Source organism: Clinocottus analis, unplaced genomic scaffold (genome assembly GCF_023055335.1).
Source record: "Clinocottus analis isolate CAN_PGR_092001 unplaced genomic scaffold, fCliAna1.0.p SCAF_10, whole genome shotgun sequence".
Classification (NCBI taxonomy): Eukaryota; Metazoa; Chordata; class Actinopteri; order Perciformes; family Cottidae; genus Clinocottus; species Clinocottus analis.
The window spans coordinates 17,151,111-17,178,989 of record NW_027175821.1 but is presented as its reverse complement, the minus strand read 5'-3'; the positions used below and the strand labels follow the sequence as shown (position 1 = coordinate 17,178,989).

At 43.2% G+C, this 27,879-nt stretch overlaps 1 protein-coding gene across 2 annotated transcripts; it reads left to right on the top strand.

The window, feature by feature from the left end:
- Positions 1 to 16,390: 16,390 nt before the first annotated feature.
- On the top strand, positions 16,391 to 26,651 carry pitx2 (paired-like homeodomain 2). Of its 2 annotated transcripts, XM_068582427.1 has the most exons (4): positions 16,391 to 16,809; positions 19,383 to 19,452; positions 23,985 to 24,181; positions 25,009 to 26,651. In XM_068582427.1, the coding sequence occupies exons 2-4, from the start codon at positions 19,407 to 19,409 to the stop codon at positions 25,564 to 25,566; spliced, it is 801 nt and encodes a 266-aa protein (XP_068438528.1). In that variant the 5' UTR covers positions 16,391 to 16,809; positions 19,383 to 19,406; the 3' UTR covers positions 25,567 to 26,651. The 2 variants fall into 2 exon arrangements, with proteins under 2 accessions (XP_068438528.1, XP_068438522.1); XM_068582421.1 differs by lacking the exons at positions 16,391 to 16,809; positions 19,383 to 19,452 and adding an exon at positions 23,003 to 23,484.
- Positions 26,652 to 27,879: the final 1,228 nt, after the last annotated feature.

Sequence of the window (27,879 nt, the reverse complement as noted above, 5' to 3'; positions counted from 1 at the left end):
CAAAGCCCCAAATGTGAACCTCAAGGTGGCGCTAGAGGAAAGGTCGGTGATCGCCAGAGTGGCCAGTATTCATTGCCTGATACCCATGAATATCTCTACCAAATTGTGTGCTCATCCATCAGGTAGATGATAAGATATTTCACAGGATAAGTGAACCATTTGACCTGCTGGTGGTGCTATAAAATGGGAAAGTCAGCAGCTCACCAAACTCACTGGGATTCATCCTCTGGGGAACAGGAACGTCTGCACAAAACTTCACGGAAATCCATCCAGCAGCGGTACAGATATTTCAGTCGGGATCAAAGTGGTGGACCGACCGACCGACATTGCCATCCATGGAGCCATACCGCAACCACGGCTAAAAATTCAGACAATCCCCATCCCTATTTTTGAATCATGGACTTGGTATGTTTTGGGATTTGGACGATGCATATAGGAGATGAATTTGTTTGATGTTTATACATCTTATGATTAGTAAATCAGAGCTTCTCAGTCAACACCTCAACATGTCAACAACAACCCCAGACAATTCCCTGTCGTAAACTTTCCTGCATCCCCTGCTTGCTCTGACCTTTCCTCTCCTTACAATGTTTGCAATGCAGGAAGCGCGTCGCACTTTTCCTCCGGATGAAAGCAGAAGCTAAATACCTCACAAGTAAATGTAAACAAGCGCACACACCCTCACATGACAGATCTTTCCTTTCTTCCCAACAAGGCTCGTAATCGGATGCCTGGATGCCCCTTGCCATCCCTCATTACCCAGCATTCCTGAGGGCCACATGCCGAGGGCGCGGCAGAGAGACTGGTGCGAGGTTGGCGCTGGGCCAGGTGACAGTGATTGATCCAAGTATGATGGATGGCTACAGCTGATGCACCAGCTCTGTTTTCAATTGTTCTTGGATCTGGCACTTCACACCTTGTAAAAGTGCTTTAAGAGGAGCTTTGGGATGAATGAGGGTGCAGTGTTAGAAGTAGACAATGGGAAGTGTGAAAAGTGGTTGAGGGGCAGAACTTGAATAGATGGACCGGACATTGACGTCAAATGCAGAAAATACGGCCGCTGTCAATGTTTAACAACACAAGCATTGCTTTTATGAGACAAAAGATTGACATGGTTTATATAACGGGTGGAACGCGGAACCAAGCGATAAAACATCAGCCCCTTTACGCACCAGAACCAAATATTGTTCTTACCACAAATATTTTGCATCCAACAGATTTTTTAAGACAGTTAAGAATGAATAAGGACTCTACATACAATGCAGTTGGCGTTGGAAGAATCATAACAACTGTGTTTTATTTGGAGGACTTGTTATATCTGAACGTTTCATTTGTTAACAGTGACATGCAAAGTTAATGCAATCTTGAAACCACTCATACAAGATTAGCACTCCTGATCTCTTATCTCTTCCTCGATGGTCCGCCTGTGCTAACGCGTAGAGACATTGGTAAAGTTGTAAGGGGTGTTTTAAAAAGGCAGAAGTCTCAGTACAAGTAGCACCATTTGACACACTGGTGGTCATCACCAACCATCACTGTGGACATTTTGTTCTACGAGGGCAGTAAAAAAAACATAATTGTTTCCGTGTCAAATGGAAATTTCGCTCTCTCCTTCGAAGTGCTCTAGGTTAAATGTTTATCTGAGGTGAACAGGTGGCACCCTCGATCCCCCCACCCCCCTTCCCCATTTCACAGCTCCACTCTTCCTGCGGGGAGCTGCATAGCTGAACTGCTTTCTGCGTCCCTGCTCCGCAGCCAGGACAGAGTTGCTTTGTGTCCCAGCGGGGAGGCAACCTATCAGGAGAAGCTGGGAGCTCCGCGGCATGCCGACAGAGTAAGGAAAGACAGAGAAGCCTCATCCGTGACCTTCTGAGACACCAATAGCTGTCTGCCCTTTACTGCACTGCTGTGGTCCGATATTGCATCAGTAGGAACAATGAAAGAAGCACATTTTAATTGATTTACTCCTAAAGCCCGAAGTATCATGTGATTTAAGCTTTGGCAAGGTAAAACATAATATCACGTAATTTAATAAGGTGGAGGCAGAGGTCGACATTATTTTGCTGCAATGAATTGGAAGGACGGATTTGCCGGACACATGCAATACAGACGGATTCAAGACTTTGACTTGAAGCCTTTTTGCACTGAGCGATGGTGATGATATGGGTGCCCACTCAGAGAGCCAGCTAATGAAGGAAACTGACGCTTTTGGCAAAGCTACTGATATTAGACTGACTGAAAAACGACTGCGGCTCTTGTCGTGCACCAGTAGACATTATTGAACGAGACTTGAGGAGTCCGTTCTGATTCCAACTCATTCTTTGATTTAGACGCTCTGGTTCAAAAGCTAAAGGGATCTGGGGTTCGCATGCAGAGGTAATTGGACCGATACCTAATTGGGTGTCAGGAGAGAAAAGAGCAGATGGGCATGCTAGAAATGTACTTGTTTATCAGGGGAGGAAAAAGGGAGACATTTTCTTTTCTTCTTTTTTCTTTGATGAACATTGTGCACTTTTTTAATATATGTACAAGAAGCAATCATGACATCTCAAACAAAGGTGTTCATCGTGCCACAGTTGCCATGCCAATTGCCAGAAACTGACATTTTCCACCCCCGATGAAATATTATTATAGGTAAGCTTGGATGCTCGAGCGACACAGGAAAGAAAATGCGTTCTTTATGGTGTTTTTCTTCTCCGTGGCCATAGACAGTTATAGAGTCAGGAGTTGATCGATTTGTTTCGCCTAAAGATCCTTGAAGTTGAGTGGGATTGGTGACAAAGCCTTGGTTCTGTTAATATGGGCCCCCGATGACCTGATGGTATTTGAACTGCCCTTCGGGTCCAGTGATCAGAATGCTCTGTGTTATGAGCACCATGGAAGAGGTTAAGACTCGGTTGGTCTGCGAGGGCCAAGCCTTCAACATACTAAAGGATCTGCAGTTCTCTTTGCGAGGATCACGGACCTCCAACCTGTCCACCTTGGATGAATTAATGTCTCACTGGCCAATGGAAAATATCAATCAATCATTACCTGAAGCCCAACATTCAATCACGGCAAATCCGGTCTGTAAACATTGTCTCTTCTTTGCCATCATTCTTTTTTGTAAAAAAAAATTAAATGACACCTTTCAGCGTTTCTATCAATAATTTTGTCAAAGCCGATCAAATGTGATTTATCTGAAGATGCTGACTCTTTACTGCAGTCTCTTACACGTGTGTTGTGGATATATGTGGTTTACAAGAGCAGCACCATGTAAAGAGATTCAGACAATCAAAATGATATTCTATCCGCAGCTTTCATCTACAATAGTAGCAATAACAGTATATGTGTGATATAATCTACCAATATGTACTACTACTACTACTACTACTAATACCACTACTAGTTGTTAAATGTTTAAACTCCAAGTGTCTGCTAAGATTACATTTGAAGAACCACAGTACGTGTCTTCGTGCAATCTGTGTCAGGTCATTGCTCGTATATGTCTCTACATCACGTTCAATTTCACAACCGCGGTATCCTCTAATCTTGGAGTGCTGCTCCTTGATATCTTTATACTGATAATGTTAACATGGACTCGGTTATGTTTTGGAATAACGCCACAGAGGAAAAAAAGAAAAACAGGTTGTTAAATCCCTTAAGGGCAATGTTAGGTGATTTCCATTGAATCTGCCAATAACAGTGGAGTTCAATGAACATGCCGATATTCACAATGTGTCTCCTCTAAATATAAAACCACAGTTATCCTATAAATACACATGAGCTATTATATTCTGAATTACTTTCACTGTTGTTCAATGTAGGACGTATGTGCTTTTGGGATTTGATACAATTATTTTCCTTTAAAAACCTCTCGGGTCCTATTCATCAGCTACACAACCTCTTTCTGTTTTACCTAAACAAGCGCACGTAATATATGTTTGACTGTGAAGTTTAGACGACTCTTAAAACACAAGGGGAGGTCAACGGGTCGCCTACAGCTGTATTTTACAAAAAAAATGGATTGTGAGCCAATAAGGCACCGGTAAATTGTGATAATAGAGTTTTGCCTGTGCCATATTTATTAAAGTAACATATGAGAATATGCTACGAAAGCAATGAGGGAACCCTGAAATTGCCTAGAGTGAATGTTTGTCCCGCCACACATGCAAAATGAAGTCATGTGCACCACCAGGGATGCACAGCTTTTGCGTGATCCATCACATCAGGCATTATCAGTCATATAATGAAGGCTTTGGTTCCACTCCCATGCTTTCCTTTCTTGCACACTCCTCAGACATTTTTTTTCTCCCCAAAATAATAAACTATCTCATCCCTTTTTCATTACACAAGTATTCCAACACTGGAGTAGCCTGAAGGTTAGCGAAGCTTTCTTGTGACCGGAAGGTTATATAGTCTGAATCTGCCAGATTTGCTATGAAAACCTGGATGGGGGGTGAGAGAATGAATACATGACGACCTCCATCAAAGTGCCCTTCAGAAAGCTCTCGGTGGCTATGGGGCAGCCGGCAGGGACAGTTTGAAACATGTTTCACCTACAACAGTCCTCTCCTAGTCCTCTGAAAATCATAAATAAAAGGACACTTAGAGGTTCAGATCTCATCAAACACCAGTAATATCTGCCCAGTCCCTCAAATGAAACCTGTTATGCATTCGTTTTGAGAGGGGAGGCCGAGGGAGGCGCCGCAGTTGTGCGAAACGATCTGGAACGAGATTTAACACTTCTAATTACATCCATCAACAATAGGGGCTTTCGCGTCAAAGCCAATGTGTTTCCTGTTAGCTGAACACCGTTCGTGACAGCCCTGCGATTAATTGAAACATTAGAGACCAGAGGGGTGAGAGGGGGGGGGGGATGCTCTGGGGCTCATGTGGCCTTGGTCGCATGCACTGCAGTCCCCACAAGACACGGAAAGCGCGAGCTATCCAGAGGGAGCTTAGCCTAGCCTCAGAGTCAGCGGGCTAGCTTTCCTCCCACTCAGGGGGAACCAGATGTAACTTTGTACTCAGCATTAGCACTTGTATCATGTCGAGGCAGCCGGCGCGGAAGTGTCCCTCACGTGACGAGGTTATTGTTCTGCTGGGCCTGAATTATTCTGGAAGGCTGCTCTTAAGTCTTCAAGTAATACATACTCTTCAAGTGTTCGGCATGAAAGACACGCAATGGACGGCCGTTGACTTGTTGGATGGAGGTATGTAGATATATAGGGGACAGGGTCGAGGTATGGAAAGTGGAGAGAGACTATGGGGAGTGGCAGGATGGGTGTGATGAGGGACCATCCTGAAGCCAAAAGATTAGAGGTTAGATTTCAGCCCCGGCTTGTGTGTCCTTCAGCGAGACATTAAACACATAGCGCACATCTACAATAGTTAATGACTTTTTTTAAATAGGCTGCCAGGTCAAAGAATTGCAAACTCGGCCCTTTTTTTCAATCTTTTTTTTGTTTTTTTACCAATATCAAAATAATCTGTCTACGTCATTTATTTACAGCTGCTGTTTCATATCTTTTGTTTATTAAATATCTTTATACCTAAATTATTCTGGCAATACACAGTGAATCACAGGTCAGAAACAGATGAATCTTCAATGAAAATGTTTTCCAGTTGCAGTCATAATCATATCCTTAAGGGACAATACATCTGTGATAATTCGTCACAGCTTTTTAATGTTTTATTCACGTTGTGATTTTTGGACAGTTTTAAAACTAAATAGTTAAAAGGTTTTGCTGTAATAAAAGTAGAAACATTAGTTTCTTGACTTGAAAACTTTATTTCCCTCCATCCATCAGTGAGGGTTTAGGCCATGCTGGCATTTTTCTCATGACACCCTACAGTTAATGTGTGAGCATGTGTGTCTGTGAATCTGTTGTGACGACTGACTGAAAGTGGTGTGTGTCCACGCTGGAAAAAAAAATAAAATCCTTAGATCTATTATTGAGCAGCATGAAACTTTAGACGGGTTTTCTTTTTGACAATGACAAACTGCCCCTACTCTAATTTTGTCCCAACATTTGTAACTCGTTTTTTTTTTTCTGCTGGAAAACTCATTTAGTGATGATAGTCATGTCTTCGTGCATCTGTTCATTACAATGGAAACTGTTGTGCGACATTCACAGCATGCCAGGGGTCAACGGAGCCAGACTGGAGCAAACTGACGTGTCACTCAAAAGACGTACTTGGAAACAATCTTAAACATTATTTATGAGGCAGGCAACTGCTATTACGGTGAACTATGACATCACCTAGGCTTAGCCCATTAAGCATTTATTTGCAGCAATGTGGCACCCTTACACATCAAAGCTGTCCGCCCGGTATTCCCTGCACCTCCGACAGCCTGCAGCTAATTACATGATCTGATGGTTACACAGGGAAGGTTGGGACTGGACGCGACTGCACTGCTGGGACAGTAAACGCGCCTCAACAACAGCTGCTGTGCCCTTGAGCAAAGTGCTAAACCTACAACCGACCCAGTAGCATTGGCCAACGATGTGTACACTGGGACGCAGATATGATCCACGGCTTTTAAAATGGATTTTGGACTGGAAAAGAAAACATGAGGTGGGTCATCTACAACAAAACTTAATGATTAGACATTTAGGCAGAAGATATTTAGAAATGTTAAATTAATAGCACACTGATCCAACACTCATCAATATATTGACAGATGAATTTACCTAGGGTGAGTAATAAAGTTCAATACTTTCTTATGTTATAACGAAAATTGCAAAGAACATAAAAAATACTCAAGACCAAAGCTCAAACTTGACTCCTTTCCATATCTCGTGTGTGCTGATGAGGTGTAACAGTTTTCTTCCATGCTTCACTCACAACAGATAACATGTTTAGCTCTAACCAGGCAGAACATCTGCAAACATCTGTCCTGGAAAATGAGTGATGAATATGGCGGCTTTCATGAACGGGAAATCTGTGCTATGTCTGCTAAAACAAGTCAAATTCATGAATTCTTAAGAGCAAAATGTATTGTCTTGAGTCCGGCCTCAAGATGACTTTTTTTAAGTCTTGGTCGAGACTTGTCGGACTCGGAATTGTCTCAGTCTCAGGCTTGAGTATGGATAAATCCTCAAAAGGTTCCTCGTATATTACCGACTAATCAATCTCCCTGCATTTACCAAAACGAGAAGTAATCCAAGCTGTGTGCGCGGTGAAGCAGGAGAACTTAACCTGCTCATCTCTCGAGGCACAAAGAAACGTAGCCGACCGAAGGCCATGTGGAAACGCATCGCCCTTTCAGGAGCCAGCAGAAACAATCTCACTTACCATTAAAATGGGTTTGAAAAGCATTTTTGAGCCTCACAAATAATTCAAGGGGTTTCGGTTAACGACGCTTCAAAAGTAAATTGAATGCATTGCTGAGTTTGATGTCTGAAGATTGATCAATCTTGTTTCCGTCCCTCCAAACTCTTTAATCCCTATTAGCTTTGAAAAAACACAATAATCTTTTATTGTCTTGAACTGGATTCATTCTGGACTCTTTCTCGACTCCAGCCCTCGCCCCATCACTAAACAATCCAATATTGTCATATTGTAATTATCCCAATTATAGATGTGAGAGATATGAACTCGGTGGAACTGTTTTTGGCAGCATTGTTGTGAACATCAGATATTCCACTTTCACTCAAAACCCACGTTTGCCCTCTGGGATCAAGACAGTTCATCTTTTGTAATTATGCTGTCACTTTGATCTTTTGATATAAAGTAGGCAGAAGCTTTGATTTGTTTTCTTGTTGGGAAATCCCGCCGGGAGGAGATCTCACTGTCAAACAGGACAGGAAGCCATCCAGGAACGATCCCGCTTCTTTCAGACTGACAAGAACAAACAAGATTTCTGATCAACTGAAACAGGAAGTTTGCATACAGCTGTTTTCAGAAGCTTTTAGGTCATTGTCCCATCCTGCTACTGTGCCTGGAGACCTCTCCTCCACCTGCTGCAATTGATCTGCCAATATGTTTTCTTACCACATCAGACGGCTACAGTTTTGTATTGTGGGTGTAATGAATTATACAAATTAAAAGTAAAAGCGTTCATTATTCTTTTCAACTTGAATTTATTTCAGCTGTCTGTTACCGTGACTGCTAACGTTACGTTATAGAAAGTCAGTTTGTCCAAGATTTGTCGTCATATCATTTAGTTTCATCTGAAACCGATCAATGAACTTTACCTACCATCTCACACAATTCATGTCACCCGCTCAGCCGTTAGCTTGCTAGCTAGCCAGGTAACTGAGCTATATCCATGCACAAATGTCACATTATCCTCTGATGTGTTTAATCTACCAACTCTTTTTTTTTTTAAATTGAGCAAGGTCCGTTGTTTGAGGGAGTGCATTACACAACACTCACAGCTTTTAGATGTATAGTGTTTCTACTTCCATATCTTCACAGTCTTAACCTGCGTTCACAACAAAAGTGCGTTGATTTTTTCCGCGAGAGTAGATTGCGTGCAAAGTCAATGCGTAGACGCCAATGGTCGCAAACAATGTGAATTTCCGCCGCGAATGATGCAAATAACGTGACGCGAATGGCTTTAAATTTCTAACTCTTGCCAAAATTTTGTGTGAAGCTGAGTTGTGTAAGCCAATCAGCGTTGAGAAGCTCCGCACCGTCATCACCACCGTCCTGCCGTCCGCCTGAAGTAGGGCTCATAGCGGCCGTCATTCAGACGCTGTTCCTGGAGGAGCTGTGTGGGACTACAGTAAATAAACTAGATTTTGTTACCGTGCAATATCGTAGATTAGAATTATGCTCTCGTATTTAATCACACAGCATTTGGAGCGTTATTATGTGTTTTACTTTGTTGCACATCTACTTCCTGGTGTATGTTTCCTCTCTCACATGCCTGTAGTAGTGCAGACTTGTGGGAACCATCGTCTCCTCTCGTAGTGGATTTGTTGGTCAACTCCAAAACCACCAACATAAAAGCTCATTTGTGTTGCTTTTTTTTCTTTCTTTCTTTTCCCTCTGAAACACTGACGCTGTCGCAACTCCAGAAAACACGTGTTGGACCCAAATGCAGACAAAACGGGACCAGTTCAGTAGTTTAATGGAGTGTTCCAATGCCCACACTGCCCTTGTCGTATGCCAGAAGAATATTTAGTATATCCCAAAACATCTAATGATTCAGAGTGTTTTTGGTCATTTGCTAGTCATTTGCTAGCTATTGAGAAATAGGTATGAAGTGAGCGGGTCATGAAACAGGCCAGTATAGAACCAGAACAGCAACGTTACCAGACTGAAGCCTTCAGTGGCCGTCCGTCTGGGAAACGGCAGGAGTAAAGATCAAAGCCTCAGTCTTTCCTCTATTCTTCTTTTATCTTTCTTGAAATATTCCACTGAAGCAGAATGTGCTTAATTTGTGCGGTTCACATGCAGCGTCAAACAAAAAAACAACAACAACGGTATTTTACCCAGGAGACCGTTTGAAAGGAGAAGTCATTGTTGATTTGTCACGTAACTTCTGTACGTACGTGGAGCCACATCAGAATTTATTTTAACCCACATCAAGTAGTTGTGTCGCCTAAAGCAAACTAAGTTGTTTCCTGTGCTGATGGAAGTTTATTTTGAAAAGCCTGTATGCATGTAACGAGTGGAAATAGACTTGTGTTGCTGGACTTTTGTAGAAAAATGTATAAATAATTAGTAATATAAATATATATAATAAATACCAAATGATTATAAATAACTTTTTCGTAACATATATGAGGATTTGTTGCATTTTTATTAAACCAAAGCAAAAAAAAAAGTATTAACCAGCAGGAAAATGGTTATCAGTCAGTGTTGATGATCTGCATAAAGCTTTCAGGATCGTTATTTCTTTGTTTGATTCTTCCTACCTTTAAAACAATTAGGATTTGGATTGTCTTTGTCGGATGAAACCTTCAAAGATGTTTTCCAGGCATGGCGGCTAATCACAGCCAGTAATAGATATCTAGTTTTCGTCCACCTTTTTTAAAGCTATATTTTTGTAGACAAAACATATAAACTGCATTATTTTCTATACTGGGAATGTATCCAGAGAAAGGCTTCCCAGAGTGCAGCGGATCATTACTGTAAAGATTGGATTCGTGCTTTATCCATTCCGGTCAAAACAACAACAACAACTCAATACCATAAAATGTATAATAATCTCATATATGTGGGATTATTCTTACTCTACATGTCTCACCACCAGATTAAGGGGTTTCATTCTGCTCAGGCTGCATCTCCATTGTTGACAGAAATGAAAGCCGGCAGTGGGGAAAGAAATAGTGAATACGTACACCTTTAATCTCCCTCATCCTGCCGTTAGGCCAGGGTGTGTCCCCCGGTCTTCTATAATAGTCTGCAATGAGAAGCTTGAGTAAACACAATCAATGGAAGATACTAGCATATGCACCGCAGAGACTTCCGAAGCCCCCCCCCCCCCCCCGCTCCCTTTTTATTCACCCCTCCACGTATTCGATTACACAGGTTGCAATTTGCAGGCAAATTGCAACCTGAGACAAAGGTATTGATGCAATATTACACGAGGTAATGTCATCGGCAACACCGGATTGTCTCGGACGAAAGAAAAGAAAACATTGGACTAGAGGGCTGCCCTCTCTCCCTCTCTCTGTGTATACTGCTACTCCATGCTCTCTTACTCCTGGATTACAATCTCTTCATCCATTATTAATGAAGTTAAACTACTAGTGGCATGCTGAATGTGCTGCATGGGAGATTTGTAGCTAATCCAGCGCAAAACAGCCCCAGTCACATAATGAAGGGAAAAAAAGCACAAATGTCAACAGTTTCACACTGGGACTGGATTAGACGCCCCCCACCCCCCTTCCTCGTGGCTTTCTCTCCTCCACGCCACTCGCACAGAAACCCCTGCACACACACTCACACACACACACACACACAGCAAATATTGTATCCATGAAGATATGAGTGCACAAACATCCACCTTCCTCCGTCACCTTTTCTGCAATTTCCACAAACTGAAGTAGTGATTTGAAGGGAAAAGGCCAAAGGGGCCGTTGAGGGTCCATGTGTGACATTGTTCAACACCGTCTCCCAAGGTGCGGCGGTTGTAACGACATTTCTTTTTTTTTTAAAAACAGCCGTATATGAAAGTGATATGACCCAGAGGCGTACGACGCAGACTGTGCAGCATGAGAGTGGATGTTGACCCCCCTCCCCCGCCCCCAAACGTCGTCTCGGAGGTTCTCACGCGTCACTTGATCGGGTTGGTCGGGCGCGTTGTCGTGGCGAAAACGCTGTCTCCTCGTTTACAGTTCAGCCAGCCGACGGGGCTCCATGAAAAAGCGGAGACGAGCATGAAACACCGGAACTAATCAGAGCACAGGACATGAGACTCGCATCCTGATTTCAGATTAGCCACCCTCCCTCTCTGCCTCCCTCCAGTTCTCCTTCTCTGCCTCTCCGACTTCATCGCTTATCTTTGTCGTCCTTCATCTTCCTTTTGGAGGTGATCTTTTGGATCTGCATCGAGCAGGTTCTTTTTTATAAACCCTGACATTGGATCATGAACGTTATGGTCTTCCCTTTAAGGCATCTCAACTTTGATCATCTTGCATTCATCTCTGTTCATTTATGTGACACTTGTGTTCCTCCAAGTTGTTTTCTGTAAATTTGCAGTCCACACAAAGACAGTAAAAGACTGAATTACGTCCCATTATCATTTTTTTTTACCATTATTATTAGCTCCTGACTGAACTTTTTTTTAAAGTTCTGATGAAACCGACTTGACACTGGTTACTGCTTGAAAACCAAACCAATATGACTGTCTTGGTACTGCCAAGGTCTTTAGTGCGATCATTTGTTCTCTGCTAAAAAAACACAATCATCTTCAGTTGTCAGACTGCGTGAATGTTCAAAGTTATTTTGTTTGTGTAGCAATAAAGTCAGAAGGGAAGCGCTCCAAAAAATGGGCCTTATAACAATCGCACTTCAAAAAGCTTGAGTTTCCCCATCAACGCTGCAGAGAAAGACTGACCATTTACAAAGGAATCCATTTTGGAGAGATTCTGTCTTTGATGCTCTTCATGCTACGTTAACCTGACTTCCTTAGCCGCAGCCGTGCTAGTCCTGGCTAATGTTTGCGTGGGTTACATACACAGACTGAACAGAGAACAGAGAAAGTGTACGTTTTTATGATGACGTCACTCGTTGGTTTGTGGATCGCCTTTTTGAAGCGTTAAGTTTTGGCGATCTTATATGATTTATATTGTTGGGAATATATATATATATATATATATATATATATATATATATATATATATATATATATTACCAGGAATATAAATTGTGCAAGTTAATTTTACATATATCATCCATGCTACACTCCTTCCCTTCCACCTCCTCATCCTCATGCCCTCTCTCTCTGCCACAGTAGACCAATTAGGACTAAGCTGATTCCAGTTGTGACCTTTGGGTCCACCTCAGGTCTGCTGACAGGAGAGTTAACATGTAGCTGAACTGTTTTACATGTTATTGACGGGGTGGGAGGCATCATAGTCATTTTATCACACCAATTTCATTCTTGGCCGATTTCCCCTTAGGCAGGTTAGTGGCAGCTTCCCATTGATTTTTCATGTAATTGATCAGAGACCTGCTTGAGCAATTTATTGGCCCGCTCGCACCTGTGATTAAGGCTGAGGCCGCATGTGTTTATGCATGCACCGACTATTACTTTCCCCAAGATCAACCACGTGCCAGAAGGAAGAAAAAAAAGAGCCCGTCTGCGGCTGTCAGCGTAATGAATGCCGTCCGAGTCTCGGGGACATTTCTAATCATGCTTGACCAAAGCCATGTCATGTCCAAAGTCAAGAGGAACGGAGGCAGGCTCGTCTGACTGACCGGCAATGACAGGAGGTAATGTGTTCACATGAAAACATGGACCAGAGTTTAATTCAAAGTAATTGTTATTCACTTGAAGCCGCCGCTTGCATGGGATTAATATTAGAGTACTCGGCTTGGCCAAAACCACAATGACATCAGCTTGAGCGTTTTCTTTGGAAGCCGAGGATAGCATAATTACAGAAGAAGACAAAGACGAGGAGCCGAGTGCTTTTTAAATATACACCGTGGTCGCCGGGCACGTCGGGAGGAGTGAAGGGGAGCCCATGGTGTAAGTCCTTCACTGGCCTTGCACATAACGGTCGAAAACCACAAGCCATGTTGCTGAGTTGCAGTGCTTAGCGTCGGTGCGGCTCATCTCCCTTTTGGTGCTGTGACAGAGCGGGAATAGTACGGATCAGCCACAAAGCCGCTCAACAAGCTCAAGAGCCATCAAAGAGCCACCCTTTTAATTTGGTTAATTTACAGGCAGCGTTTTCGCTAATAACGTTCTTGGAGTGATACTTGACAAATTGAAATGCACACAGGATATTTCTGTCTCGAAGGAGAAAGCCTCATCTAATGTTCCCTCTCTCCTCTTCTCTACCTTCCTCCTCCCCTCAATTGTGGAGGAGTCCCGCCCCCACAATAAAACTAAGGTCCCAGCCATTACTTTATTTCTAACATATTAGCAGTACATAAACTGATTTGTTTAAAGATTTGTGGGTTTGGAAACACCAATTTGACTCAAAATTTTATTACACGGCCACAGAGTGTTGGCCAGACAGAATACTAGGCGACAATCGCATGTGGTTTGAGGCTTAAAACAGAGGGGGGTGGGGGCTGAGAAGGAAATGTTGCTGGTTTCTCAGTGAAAGAGCACCTCTGAATAATGGAACCATTTCACATCTGCAATCCTCGAGCTTCCCAGTGCAACACAGCGATGAATGACAGCCCGATATGTGTCTCTGCTTTGGGGAAAAAGGTTTGGATTGACTTTTAATGACAGCTCTGTGGAAGACAAAGCGGAGAGCAGCTGCAGATTTTTTAAATTTAGTTTCTGTCTCACTTAACTGCAACTTAATCGATTATTCATTGAGCACGATGCTGCAAAGACACAAGGAAAGGACCTTTTTCATATGTAGAAATATGTCTTTGACACAATATTATTAGTCTTATTGTGAAATTAAGCTTTTTTATTTACAAATTGCATATACAAAGCTTCTCGGACATAAGAGGATGTATTCTGCAGGTATAGCATATTTGCAGAAGACCGCTTTAAGAATGCATATTTAGTCATTTTGAATGAATCACATTGCTATCAGGCTTTACAGATCTAAATATTGGATATAATATGTTGTGTATGCATCCCAGTCACAATGAAAGAAAACAACACAATTCACGAAAAAATATGAATTCTGAATAAATAGAGTTGGCTTTTTTTTTTAATCAAAAGACTATAATGGCCTGCGTGTGTGTGTGTGTGTGTGTGTGTGTGTGTGTGTGTGTGTGTGCGTGCGCGCGCGCGCGCGCGCGTCGAAAGTGGAGGCCTGGATGCTGATGCGATGGAGAGAGTGTGTGAACGTGGAAGAGGGGAAAAGTTGAAATGTGCAACTGTATTCCGGCGCCGTGAGGCTGGTGTGCTCGTTAGCAATCAGGAGATGGCGTCAGCAGAGCGGGTCACCCCGTTTCTCACATCACAGACCCATCACACATTCTTTTCAAGTGTCCTTCTGCGTCGCCAAAGATGACAACGGAGAATCGATAAGCGCTTGAAATGAAAAGAAGCCGTCAGGTTCGCCCCCCGAGGCGGAAGCTCTCCTCCCCGCCAGCCTCCTCTGAACTTCAGGCATTCCTCCGCACCTTTCTGCGTGAGAAAGAGGAGGAGGAGGCTCTTCACTGACTTTTTTTTTTCTCTCTCCTTCCCTTTCTCCCTTTGTATGAAGAAGGTAAGAAGGAGAATAATACACCATCACGCCTCTCTACGCCTCTGTTCCTGCGCGTGCGCGCGTGCGTGCGGAGCGTGATTTGAGGATGCTCGCCTGCTTTTTGTCTGTGAGCGCGGCGCGCGTGCACATGTTTGCGCTTTTAGACGAGCGCGTGTCACATCACGAGATCTAATATTAAAACGCACGGGGTCACGCTTTTTTTTCCGGACCTCAGCGAGCTGTGTTGGCAAATAAAAACAATTTATTTATTGTGTCCTCATATTTGTTTGCATTTGACCAAAAGCTCGTTTTGTTCTGCCTGCACGTGCACGTGCTTAGGCAAGTGCATGGCAAAATTAATAAAAAAAATATGGCCTTCTTGGGCCTCGGTAGAATTATATATATATATATATATATATATATATATATATATATATATATATATATATATATATATATATATATATATATATATATATATATATATATATATATGTATAATAAGGTCGATCACACATCACCTGTGTGTGTGTTTGGGTTGCAAGCATTCACAACCATTCCTGGTTCACCAAATGTTGTGTGTGTTTGTGTGTGCGTGTGTGTGTGTGTGTGTGTGTGTGTGTGTGTGTGTTGCGCTTGCTTTGCTTTGCTTCAGCGTCCCCTATCGCCTGCATATTCCCGTGTGGATGTGCGCATTAATTACCGCTTTAATGGGAGTATGACTAAAAATGTAAAAGCGGGATTAGGCGCGCGCCCGCGTCCGGTCTGCTCGCCTCGCTTAAGATGCGAACAGAGAATCAGTCCGTATGTAACGAAACGGATCCATAAAAAAGAAAAAGGACATTTGCATCCGAGCCAGCTGTTCGCTTCATCTGCACGTAAATCCGCAACCTGACCGGGCTCCATCGGGCCCTGCAGGAGCCGCATTTAAATACGTGTGTGGCTTTATTCCCCCTGTCAATATTCCAAATATTGCGTTTAAAATGTGTTAAATTGCGTTATAATCACTGTTTATAATGGTCAAACAACGGGCTTAATTGAGCGTTAATTAGGCTCCAATTGGCTGTAATTAGCTGTCATCCGTATTTGTGACTCTAAAAACACAATATTTCTTCTGAACTGTTATAAGTGCTTCAGTCACACATCCCGGGTTGTGGCTGTTTATTTTTGCGCGCGCACAGTTAGAGATAATAAGCAGTTGAGTTGCTTGTTGTAAATTGCAGGTTGTGGTTTGGCAAATTGAATCGTTTGCCTGTGCGTGTGTTGCATGCCTGCAGCTCCTATGGTGCAATGTGACAGTGAACGCACCGTGGCTAAAAGGAATATCAGGGTTGTTTTTATTTGTTTTTCTAACATTGCGTATAAGTGCTTTTAAAAAAAAAATAATAAAAAAGGGGCCATCCTGCATTTTTTGTTTGATTGTTGTTGAAAGTTGAGAAGCTCCAAGTTTGCCCTCTGCTGCGTTACACACACACACACACACACACACACACACACACACACACACACCGCTTTAAAAAGAAAGGCGCGCGCGCACACGCGTACACACAAACACGGGGTCCCTCTCTGAGCTCAAAAGGAGGAGGGAAAAAAATGCGCCACTCTCGCAGCGTCTTTGAAGGGGGAAAAAGTTGAGGAAGACAGAAGAGGACGAACCAAGGGGAGACTCGGATGAAAGCGATCTCCTCGGCCCGTAAACAGATGCTTATTTATGCGCATACATGAAACTACCCGAGAAGGTATAGCGCTGCGTCTCTTTTTTCCTCCTTTTTTGTTGTTGTTGGGATAACACATAGCGTGGGGGGGGAGCCACATCCACGCAAAGAGGCTCACATACCCGGACAGAAACTTAGACTTCAGCCCTACTGGACCTTGAAAGTCGGCTGAATTTTCGCTCGTAAAAAAACAACAAAACAAAAAAAAAACAGAATCACTGGTGTCACGAGCGCGTTTTTTTTTGGACGGTGGAATTTATCTCTCCGCCTGAGAAGAACACGCCGACGGCAGGAAACCCAGAAGCCACCGGTGTCTACAGCTGGTAAGTGCAGCAGAGGAGGAAAAGGAGGAGGAGGAAAGGCGCTACGAATACAAGTTAAACTGAGATGTGACTTCATAATGCAAGTGAAGGGATTTGTTCCACTTCTTGTTGTTGTTTTTTTTGTGCCTATTTTTTTTTTGTGGTGCGTTTCTGACGCGACCCTCAAAGCCGTGTCACATAAAGCAGCGTGGAGAGATGTGAGGGCAGGGTTCACCTTCCAGGTCGGCGGATGATAATGATGCATCATTAGAGGTGATGGAGTGAGGGGGGGATGGAGAAGAATGGAGGGGAGCTGAGGGTTGATTGCGAGAAAACGGTTAAAATATCGATCAAATTATCAGAGGAATGGAACATTTTAGAATCTCACCCTGCTGCTCGTCGGTTAAAGTAAGACTTAAGTTCACAGATTCCACTAAAATGCGTAAAGAAACAACGTTTATAAACTCATTAGCCCTCCAAAGATGAATTAAAATATCTCCGTTGGTATGTGTTTGTTCTAAATGAGTAAAGTGTGCTTTGTTTTGCAATATTGGGAGAGAAAAAAACACTGAGTGTGTAACGAGGCTGCGTTCACGGTCTCGCGCCTTCAATTAATAGCGGGCCATATGGTGGAGGTTAGTGGATCATCTCCCGGTAAAAGGCTGCAGTCTCGTGCTCCGCTGTGTTAATTTCACAAGTAAAGCCTGCGTGAGGCGATGCCAGCTTTCTGTCTGCACTGGGCCTCCCGCCACGTGAGCCTGTGACTCAGAGCAATGCTGCAGAGCAGCGAGGAAGAAATGCACACATTAATACAAGGAATCATAATATTAATGCAGCTGCATCTTTAAAATGCTCCTACTGGACATGGGGCATTATATATATATATATATATATATATATATATATATATATATATATATATATATATATATATATATATATATATATATATATATATATAATTATATAATTATATATATATAATTATATATATATATATATATATATATATATATATATATATATATTATCAGACTTAATTACCACCGTCACAAAATTATCAGAACTTATTATTAGCATTGTTATTATTAGCAGGCTTTGTATTATTCTAGGTTAATATATTTTGAAGACATTGTTGGTGACATGTTTTTGTCCCATGTGCTTTTTTTTTATTTTTGATTAACACAATATTATTGATGGCATTGGCCAAAAAAAATATTACACCTTTTATTTTTAACATTTTTTATTTTAATTCCCTGTACATTTGAATGAATGACATGCCTTTTTTTAATTTGAAGTCTCCAGCAACAAGAGATGAAATAGATAAAACACATCCTTCGATGTAAAAAAAAACCTCTATTTTTTTTTTTTTTTACTGTAAAATAAAATACAGTACAATTCATAAATAAAACTCAATTTCAGAGGCCGCGGAGCAGCCATCGGGATGAAAGATGAAATCTCTCTGATGAGATAACGCTGAGTGTCATCCAGTGACCTCACACCTTACAGCTGACCCCCTGCTCCATGCTGCAGGGGGCTGAGAGGAGGGGCAGCAGACAGGAACACGCCGGTTAAACTCAACCTCCAATAGCTGCAGCTCACAATTAAAGAAAGGGAAGAAAAGAATAAAAATAAATGTAAAAAAAGAATAAAGCTTACAGATGATGTAGAGCAGGTGAAGAGAAGAACTGGGAAAATGGTTAACAGCATGACTGCATGCAAATTCTCCCCCTCCCTCCCCCCCCCTGACTTGAATTATCATAAGCAAACAGTGCGAGCCTGGACTAATAAAACCCCATCTGTGTAACTTCATATCGAGGTAGTATGAGGGCTGCGATAATGAATTTTGTAATATCCCACCGACAGACATCTCAATCAGACTCTAATCCCATGATTTTACCACGGAATCACTCCACTTCCAACTGCAGGCTGCACCAAACACCAGATCCAGCTCATGTTTTATATATTCAGACTGCAGAAAAATAAATATTACACTGAGAAAATATAGAACAATACATGGTGTGGAATAAAATATAGCTTTAGACTATAAGTCGGTTTCACATCACGTGAATAAAGGCGTCAGGAGTCATCTTGTTTCCATTATTTATTTTTAATCCAGAGATGTTTGCCATGTAATGTTTTGCATTTCCCAACACAGATACAATATATAATGGGAGATGAAACCACCACCGACGCAATTTTTTGCCCTCAAAAAAATAAAATATATTGAAGTATATCAGAATGAGGAATAGACTTATTCTAATGCACAAAGTGTGCAGACACAGTGCACGGCCGCTAAATTATAACGTTTTAAATATTATGCTCTTCAATGAGTCGAATATCTGAATTTTTAAATAATTTTAAATATATATATTGTTTTTTTTGCATTTGGAATATTTTCCTTAAGACCACCAGCATTTTGCTCTTGTAATCCAATCCTTATCCTTTGAGCGCAGCACTACACTGTTTGAGTCTTGTGTGGACTCCACAACAATATATTGACTGCAGAGGAAGAATCGGATGTCAGTGAACGACACAGCGGCGTGTTTACCAGACTTACCGGCTAATGACGGCTCTTTTGTCTGTTTTTACAGAAGCGGTTTCCTTAAATTGCCATAATGGACTCCCACTGCCGCAAACTAGCCACCACCTGCGCGCAAATCGGTGAGTATGTCATCCATCAAGCGATGCCGAGCCGTTCCCACACACCCAGAAATGATGAAACATGGTCATTTTGGACGGTCTGGTCGTTATTACATCACATAATCGTTTATCTGTTATATGCAGTCAATGTGCATGAACAGCACTCTTGGTCAGGCTAAATGTTACTGTGGCTTTCAAAGAAGACATTAGAATATAAGTTTTTAATTACAGCTCTATGTCTAGTTTTCATTTACTGATAGTTTAATCGAAGGAGCGGCTGGAAATATTGACGTCTTGATCTTAAAACCTGGTTTTATTTCAAATGAGTGAACACCTCTGGCTCTATGTGTTGTGAGATAACTGTGTTGCCGTCTTCCTCTTGTGTGAGGTTTCTTAGAAACAAGCTCAGCATCTCTCATTAAAACAAAAGAAAACGCAACATTACGGTGATTCTGCACAAAACCATCCTCCATCGTCTTTTTCATTTGTGACGGTATAATTTATATACATTTTAGTTCATTGTATGTATTTATTTTTGCAGTAGATGTCACTGGTTTGTTCCACAAGTTAGTTGGTATATAGTCACCGATATTTCGGCCTCTTCTGCTGGTCAGCGTGGAGACGCGCTGGTGGATGCTGCGTGTTCGCTGTGTTAGAGCGACACCTGGTGGCTCGATGTGGACCTGCAGCGTCACAGCGAAGGACTTGATCAGGATGACAGCGATATCGTTTGCTGTCATTAGAATAATGGACATGCATAATGTACATTTTTTACTACAGCCTGTGCTTTATAAATTGACTGCCACTTTGCGCCGGACGCACGATATCACACCAACACACACAAACAAACACACACTAAAACACACACTCAGGCGTTTTCTTTTACTTCGATTCTATTCGCAACGACAACATGTTTCCCTAAATAACATCTTTACCAATACAACCCGACAAGACACTAAAGGGAAAGCCAGAATCCCTTGCTCGACAAAGTCTGGGATTTATTAATTATTCTCCAACGTGTCGGGAAAATGACATCAGGTCTGGTTAGGGTCCTAAACGAATAACCGATAACTCTCATTCCGTCTCATTTAGCCGACACTGATGGGGCAACATCGAGGCACAGGGCAGGCTGCTCGTAGCATCACAGCTGCTATTGATTAAGAATAATAGGATAACTAAAATAATAATAATAATAATTAATGAATCACACGGGAGTCGAAGTGACGCAAATATAGCCGCGCCACGCTGCGCCAACTGTTCTGCTGTAATATATGCAGCTCGCTGGATTGACTCCCGGGAAAACTAAATGTATAATGAAAGCCCATTCGTGAGGAGGAATATACTAATGGAGGAATCTGATGTCTCCTTAATCCTATGTAAAAAGCCCTGTCGTCTCCCCCTATATTGACTGAATTGCTAATTAATGGCCCTCAATGGCGGAGGCCTATTGCGCGCAGTAATCCGCAGAAGAGAGATAAAGCATTCAGAAGGTAGAAATGAAGAGGAAACCGATAATCCACTTCAAGTTTAGTATTACAGTACGGCGGGAAGAGGAAAAAATAAAGGAGCAAGAAGACTGTCCGCTGCTTGGCATCAAACAAGACATGGAAAATATTGATTTGATATTGTTAATTGGATTAAAAACTCTGATTTTGTCAAACCTTTATTTTTTTAGATTAGATGCATTATTATCATAATGGCTAATAATGTTTATTTTTACTGCCCCAGACACATTTTAAAATGGACTTTTCTGTAAATATATCAGCAGGATTTTACTCTTTATCCCCCATAATGATAACCTGTGAATGAATATAAAGCCATCGCCATAAAATGACACGAATGAAAAATGTGCATCGTCCTAATTGAATCCCCCAGAGTCGGTCCCAACAAGGTTTTATTGCCCTGTATGAGAAGCGATTGGCTCCCGGTGTTTTAATAACGTCTCCTCCGTCCCTCGCAGTGCGCGTGTGCTGCATACAGTCCCTGCTCTGCTGGTATTTATATATCAGGGGCTTTCACGGGATTAGCCCCGCAACTTCTTAACAGCGCCAAGTCCAAATGTCCGGGCTGAATGGGGCGGCCGCCCGGCCACGTGGAGGCGGGACGTGGTGTCGATGAACCCACTGTGTCACGGAATAATACAAAAAGGGACGGAATATATAATCAATACTTATACCGTCACTTTTTATTCATATGTGCATGTATCGCATTAATTGGCGTGAGCGTCAGTCCATCATTCCAATCACCTGTTACGCAGCTGACATTGCGCCAACCCCTCTCCCCCCCAACCCTCCTTGGAAATTAAAGTCGCATTTGTTTGATTAGACGTGTTTACTTTGCCTTTACGCGTCACCATCTTTGGGGAGTTATAGGTTAAAACCCCCTGAAAAAAAAAAGAAATTGCTGGCACATCGGCTCAAACTCATTAAAAAAGTCCTCCTTCAGATATTCTTAAGCAAATGAGAGTCTTATCAGATTAAAAAAAAACACTACAGGAGTGCTGGCTGGGAGCGACTGAGGGGTCCAAACGCAAAGTGAGTGGAGAGATCCCGTTAAGCACCCAGATGAAGTAATCCGTCGTCAACAAACCGAGTCTGCGCGGTTACCGGCGGCTCCGGTGGGGTTGGTTTAATGGATATTTGAACCTCAACTCCGGGGAGGTCAAGAGGATCGTCTCATTTGACAACTCGGCTGCATACGGGGGGAAGTTAGTGGAGAGTAAGCCAATTTAAGTCACTTTGGTCACGTTGCGCTTCACGTCCAAGTACGGGACTTGGATGTGAGGATTAGAATGGGGATGTTTAAATGCAATGCATTAGTGCTTGTTTGCCTTGAAGTCGTATTTTTTTTTTTTAAACCACCTTTTCACTTCCCGTTTCTTCACTGCCTTTGATGCACACATGGCATTAGCATTCTGCACCCAGCTGCACCAACATGTACTGGATGTGTTTTTGGCGCAGTATGGCACAATTATTTGGACACATTTGAAGTTCCATGTATGTTTTTTTCCTGTCACATGGCCATTGTGCTGTATCAGGCTGCTGTGTTTGATACTCAGTGTGCATCTCTCTGTCTTTTTCTCTCTCATACTTTTCAATACAATCCGCTTTATCCACATCGAGTCCCTGAGTAAACTGCGGCGACAGACATCCTGTGCGCCTGCACCAGCTCGGGGTATCAATAGAAACTGCATCGTTTTAGCTGGGCCACTGGACCCCATCTCGTAAAATGAGGCCAAAACTGTGTGTTATTTTCATTTTTATTTGGTCTTGGGCTGCTGCGCAACGGCTCCGGGGGCGCCGCGGGTACACCGTGCGTCCCAGCTCTCTTTACATGCTTTTATTTGGAAGAGGGGAAATAAAGCGCCAGCTCCGGCATAAACACATTGGCACACAGATCTCGTTTCCGCGAGCTCCGGTTGGTTGGACGCGCCGTCACATCCAACATGGATGTGCCTGTCAGGATGCGCCAGATGGGCGGGCGCAACGTGGTGACGTGGAAGGTCTGGGGGAGAGGCGGCAGGCAACAGCTGAGAGCGGCGTAGTGTGTGTATGCCTCTGGATCTAATATCACCTACCTGTCCTTGTCACTCTGACAGTCAGCCGAGGTAGCCGCGGTTTACCACCGACGCTGGTATGGCAGCACGCAGTGGCCTTTTAGAGCAACTTTAAAACACAAAGACGGGTCCATCTCAGCCGCGGGAGGAACTGCTCCGTTGTGCGCTTCTTTTTTTTTTCCTTCTTTTTTTTTTTGGTGGACAACTTGATCACATTCCCGCAGAAGGACTTTGCGCTCATCCTCGTTCCACTGAAGGGACTTACTCCGCTTTTTGCGATCTGCTACCGATGAACTCTATGAGGGATCCTTTAAACACAGACCAGCACCAGCACCACCACCAGCACCACCACGTCACGGGGAATAAACTCGCCTCCACTGGGCACCACACGGCTCTGGCGATGGCCTCCACTTTGCAGCCGCTGCAGCGGTCTGTGGACTCTAAGCACCGGTTAGAGGTGCACACGGTGTCGGACACGTCCAGCCCGGAGTCAGTCGGTAAGCACCGCGCGGGGGATGCAGATGTTGAGATGTCCTCCTGGCATCGGAACGAGCGCGCACGCGAACAGGCGATGATAGCTGTCAATGGATCCACGCGTAAGCACTTTGGACACTGGCCCGTGCGCGTGGGCTTGTGGAAAGTTTCTGTGTTATGTTAATTTAAAAAAACAAAAAACAGCTTGTATGTATTGTGTTAATCACTCTTTGTCGCGCGGTTATTCTAACAGGGCGTGCTTGGATTTAATAATAAAACTGTTAATTTTAAAATTCACAAAATGCTGAAAAATAGCGATATATGTCATTAAAATAAAATAAATAGTAATTAGGGTTATTTTAGAAATCAGAGGATTTTTTTTTTCCTCCCCTCGGTTTCAGCTCACGCGCGTCCCCGGCAGTCATCATGGATTCAGGGTTTTGTTTTGTTCCCCCTCTGTGAGCATGCAGGCCGTAATGAATCCGGCTGACCCTGACTGCATCCATTCATTTCCTCTTGACAGAAAAAGAAAAGAACCAAAATAAAAACGACGACTCCTCAGACGACCCCAAAAAGAAGCGGCAGCGGCGGCAGAGGACTCACTTCACCAGCCAGCAGCTGCAGGAGCTGGAGGCCACTTTCCAGCGGAACCGCTACCCGGACATGAGCACGAGGGAGGAGATCGCCGTGTGGACCAACCTCACAGAGGCCCGGGTCAGGGTGAGTGCTCCCTTGGGTGCGAAACATCAACAATTCGTGTGTATAAATTCGGATAATTTGGGAACAATAACCCGGTTAACCAAACTTTACGCGCGGCTAAAATCGTCCTTGAAAATAACATTGGACATTGTATTTAAAAAAAAAATGGTTTGAATACACGGCTGATTCAAGCTCAATTTAATTAGCTTGTATATTCTAATAAATATAGTGACAAACATCTGCACACAATGCAACAATAATCCGTGTTCTCAACCCGTAATGTCCGCTTCTCGACACATTTTTAATTTGTCCAGTAATTCCAGAATAAAACTGCACCAACAACAATAACCATTTGCCCATTATGTGTAATTCCACACCAATACGCTGTTAACAGTTGAGGCTGTTGACATTTTGTCGCTTGGTGGCAGATACCAGCGGCGTTCTCCTGCTCGTGTGAAAGAGGTGCAAAGCTTGTATTTTGCGATTGCCGCCCCGGTGCTGTGTGATTTAAGGTCAGAGTGTTAGTGGAAGCCTGCGGAGGAATACACATCCCCCTGCACGTGAAGGCGGTGCAGCGAGAGCCCGTGTGTGTATTCTGCTCAGATAACGACGCGATGCAAAGCCGTCTGCACGCGGGGAGGAGGACGGATTAATACAGCGCGTTTGGATTTGGAGACGTTATAGAAATACGTGTATGTGGAATTAAAATGACACAATTCAAGTAGAGTCGTAAACACATGCACCTCTGGTCAGATTACGCATAAATCGAGATACAGTAGTTTGTCTGTTAATGCCGTTTTTTTTTCTGAATAATGATTTCTAACCTGCTGCTTTCCTTTGCGCTGTAGGTTTGGTTCAAGAACCGGCGAGCCAAGTGGAGGAAACGGGAAAGAAACCAGCAGGCCGAGCTCTGCAAAAACGGCTTCGGGCCGCAGTTCAACGGACTCATGCAGCCCTACGAAGACATGTACCCGAGCTACACGTACAACAACTGGGCCGCCAAGGGCCTCACGTCGGCCTCGCTCTCCACCAAAAGCTTCCCTTTCTTCAACTCCATGAACGTCAACCCCTTGTCCTCGCAGACCATGTTCTCGCCGTCCAACTCCATCTCCTCCATGACTTCCAGCATGGTGCCCTCGGCGGTGACCGGCGTGCCGGGCTCCAGCCTCAACAGCCTCAATAACTTGAACAACCTCAGTAACCCGTCTCTCAACTCGGGGGTGCCCACCTCGGCGTGTCCCTACGCGCCTCCGACCCCGCCCTACGTGTACAGGGACACTTGTAACTCCAGCCTGGCCAGCCTGAGACTGAAAGCCAAGCAGCACTCGAGTTTTGGATACGCCAGTGTGCAGAATCCGGGCACCAATCTGAGCGCGTGCCAGTACGCCGTGGACAGACCAGTCTAATATACCTGCACTGCAAAAACATAACCACCGTGGCGAGCCATTGTAGGGTAGTAGTGACACTTAGTGGGATTTTTCTCTAAAAAAAAAAAAAAAAAGTAAAAAAAAAAAAAAAATGGAGTGAGGGAACCTGGCAGATAATGAGCTCTAGTCATGTGATTTAGGGAATTTTCTTGGTACTAGTTGGAGAGAGACGTGCATTTTTCAGACTTTTTCTTCAAGATATTGCCACTTGTTCCTTGAAAATCCCCCAAACTGCTCATTACTAACCAGTGCGGATGTTGCATCCGGTTATCTGGAGGGGGGATTATACATTGAGGGTGATTACAAGACCAAATGGCTCGTTATGGTGGTCATTTTTTGCAGTGTGTTGGTAATCACAAACAGCCGGCCACAGGAACAAGAGACTACTAAAAATACTTTTTTTTTTTCATTTTTTCTTCTTCTTCAAAAAGGGCACTATAGAAGACTGAACCACTGAAACGAGCTCAGCAGGTCGGAGTCAAACTGAAACGGGAGATTTTAGGTTTATTCCCTCTTTTGATGCCGGTCCTGCTTCACACTGCACCACCGTTAAAAAAATAAAAATAAATAGGGCCTGTTTTATTTTTCATACCTCGTCATGAGGTTTTTTTTTTTTCTGGTGGATTTTGGACGTTAATTGTTGACTAATAAGGTTGTATATATTTGAATTATCATCTCCTGTTTGTCGAGGCGAATGCGCTATAACCCTCCAGTCCTCTCCAGGTTCAATTTATCAACGCATGTGGAAAAGAAAAAGAAAAAAAAAACCTTTAAAAAAAAGGAATCATGTTTTGCTTGCAAACAAAAGGGAATGTACATACTAAAAACACACCAGTCGTGTGTTTCTAACATATTATAAATTTATTATTAATGTCTGTGTGAATATCGATTTAGAATAGCAATTCTGGATTTAAAAAAGAAGAAAAAGAAAAAAAAGAAGCAGCATCAAACAAAAAAAAAATGTTCCTGCGAAAAATGATTTGGTTTTTGCTCTTGTGTATACTATTTGGTACGGACTTCTGTTTTTGTTTTTGTTTTTTCAACATCCAAAAAAACTATTGTGTTTTATTTAATGGAAGTAAATATATTGTTCAAAAACATTCTGATGTTATTGAATCTTTGTGTCGCCAAGTCTGTTAGTTGTGTAAAGCAATGACAAGTCTGTCTATAGCCTTTCGATTATGTGAGGTGCTTGTGCGGCTAATCTATAGAGGAGCACAATGGCCGCTCCAATACACATACAGCGAGATGCTCCGTCAGATTAACTGCTGAATACATGTCTGCGGCCGGGCCGGGCCGGGCGGCTCACTGGTGCTTGAAATAACACGGAATCAACACGCAGGAGTTGGATCACAACACAACAGTGACAACAGTCCATTAGGGGTCGTTTTCTGTCACAAGACTCTAAAGTCTCTGAAGAGGATCAGCAGAAATTATATTGCAATCCACATCCACGTGTATTTCATGATAATACAACACAAGGAGGTACTGTGTGTATGTACATGATGCGTAAAATGGATCTAAAATCCAGCATATATACAGAACTTGTGTTCAGAGTGTGTATGTTCAAGTCTTGCTGCTTTATAATCTAAATGATCTCCACGCGCATGTACCTGGCTCGCGCGTGCATCTGTTTGCTTTTGCATTGTGGCTTTCTTGTGTAACGTTGTATTTCAAGTAAGGGGCTTTAATAGTGTGCAAACGCGCCACAAGCAAAACAAAGCTATGGTCGAGGGGAAACTATGATTCACGAGCTTGAGCAAACAATCGCACACACACACACACACACACACACACACTCACACAGAGGGAGAGATACGGAGGTATGTGGGCCGAAGCTGACTGGCGAGGCGGGGGGACGAGTGCAGCTTCCTGGCTGCAGAGAGCAGCGCGCACACCGAGGAGGAAACCCCGCAACACAAGCCCCGCAAGCCCGCAGAGACAAAGTGGAGTAGAATAGCGGGACTTTGGGGGTCTGCGGGCCGAGCTGCGCGCTCGTATTGTTGATCCTAGCGAGTTTGTTTGTGTTTATAGTCCATCAAGTAGCTTTTCTGTAGAAAATCAAGCAGAATGTATTCAATCGAGGAGAGAGAGAGAGAGAAAAAAAGCAGCTAATGTGGCCGCTCGGTGAAGGAGCTGATTTGGGATCTGATGACATGCTACAAGAGGCCTCGGGTCATCTCCCGAGGGGAGCTTATTATGATGAGAAATAAATCAGTTAGTCCAAAAAGCTGTGCTAAATAACAAACCCGGGAGCAGCATCCTGCAGCCTGAACTCCTGAACCCGCCCTC

Coding starts and splice junctions, on each gene's coding strand:
- pitx2 (XM_068582421.1), top strand. CDS start 23,277: ATGAACTCTATGAGGGATCCTTTAAACACAGACCAGCACCAGCACCAC. Junction 23,485..23,984: donor GTCCAGCCCGGAGTCAGTCG/GTAAGCACCGCG, acceptor TCCTCTTGACAG/AAAAAGAAAAGAACCAAAAT. Junction 24,182..25,008: donor TCACAGAGGCCCGGGTCAGG/GTGAGTGCTCCC, acceptor TTTGCGCTGTAG/GTTTGGTTCAAGAACCGGCG.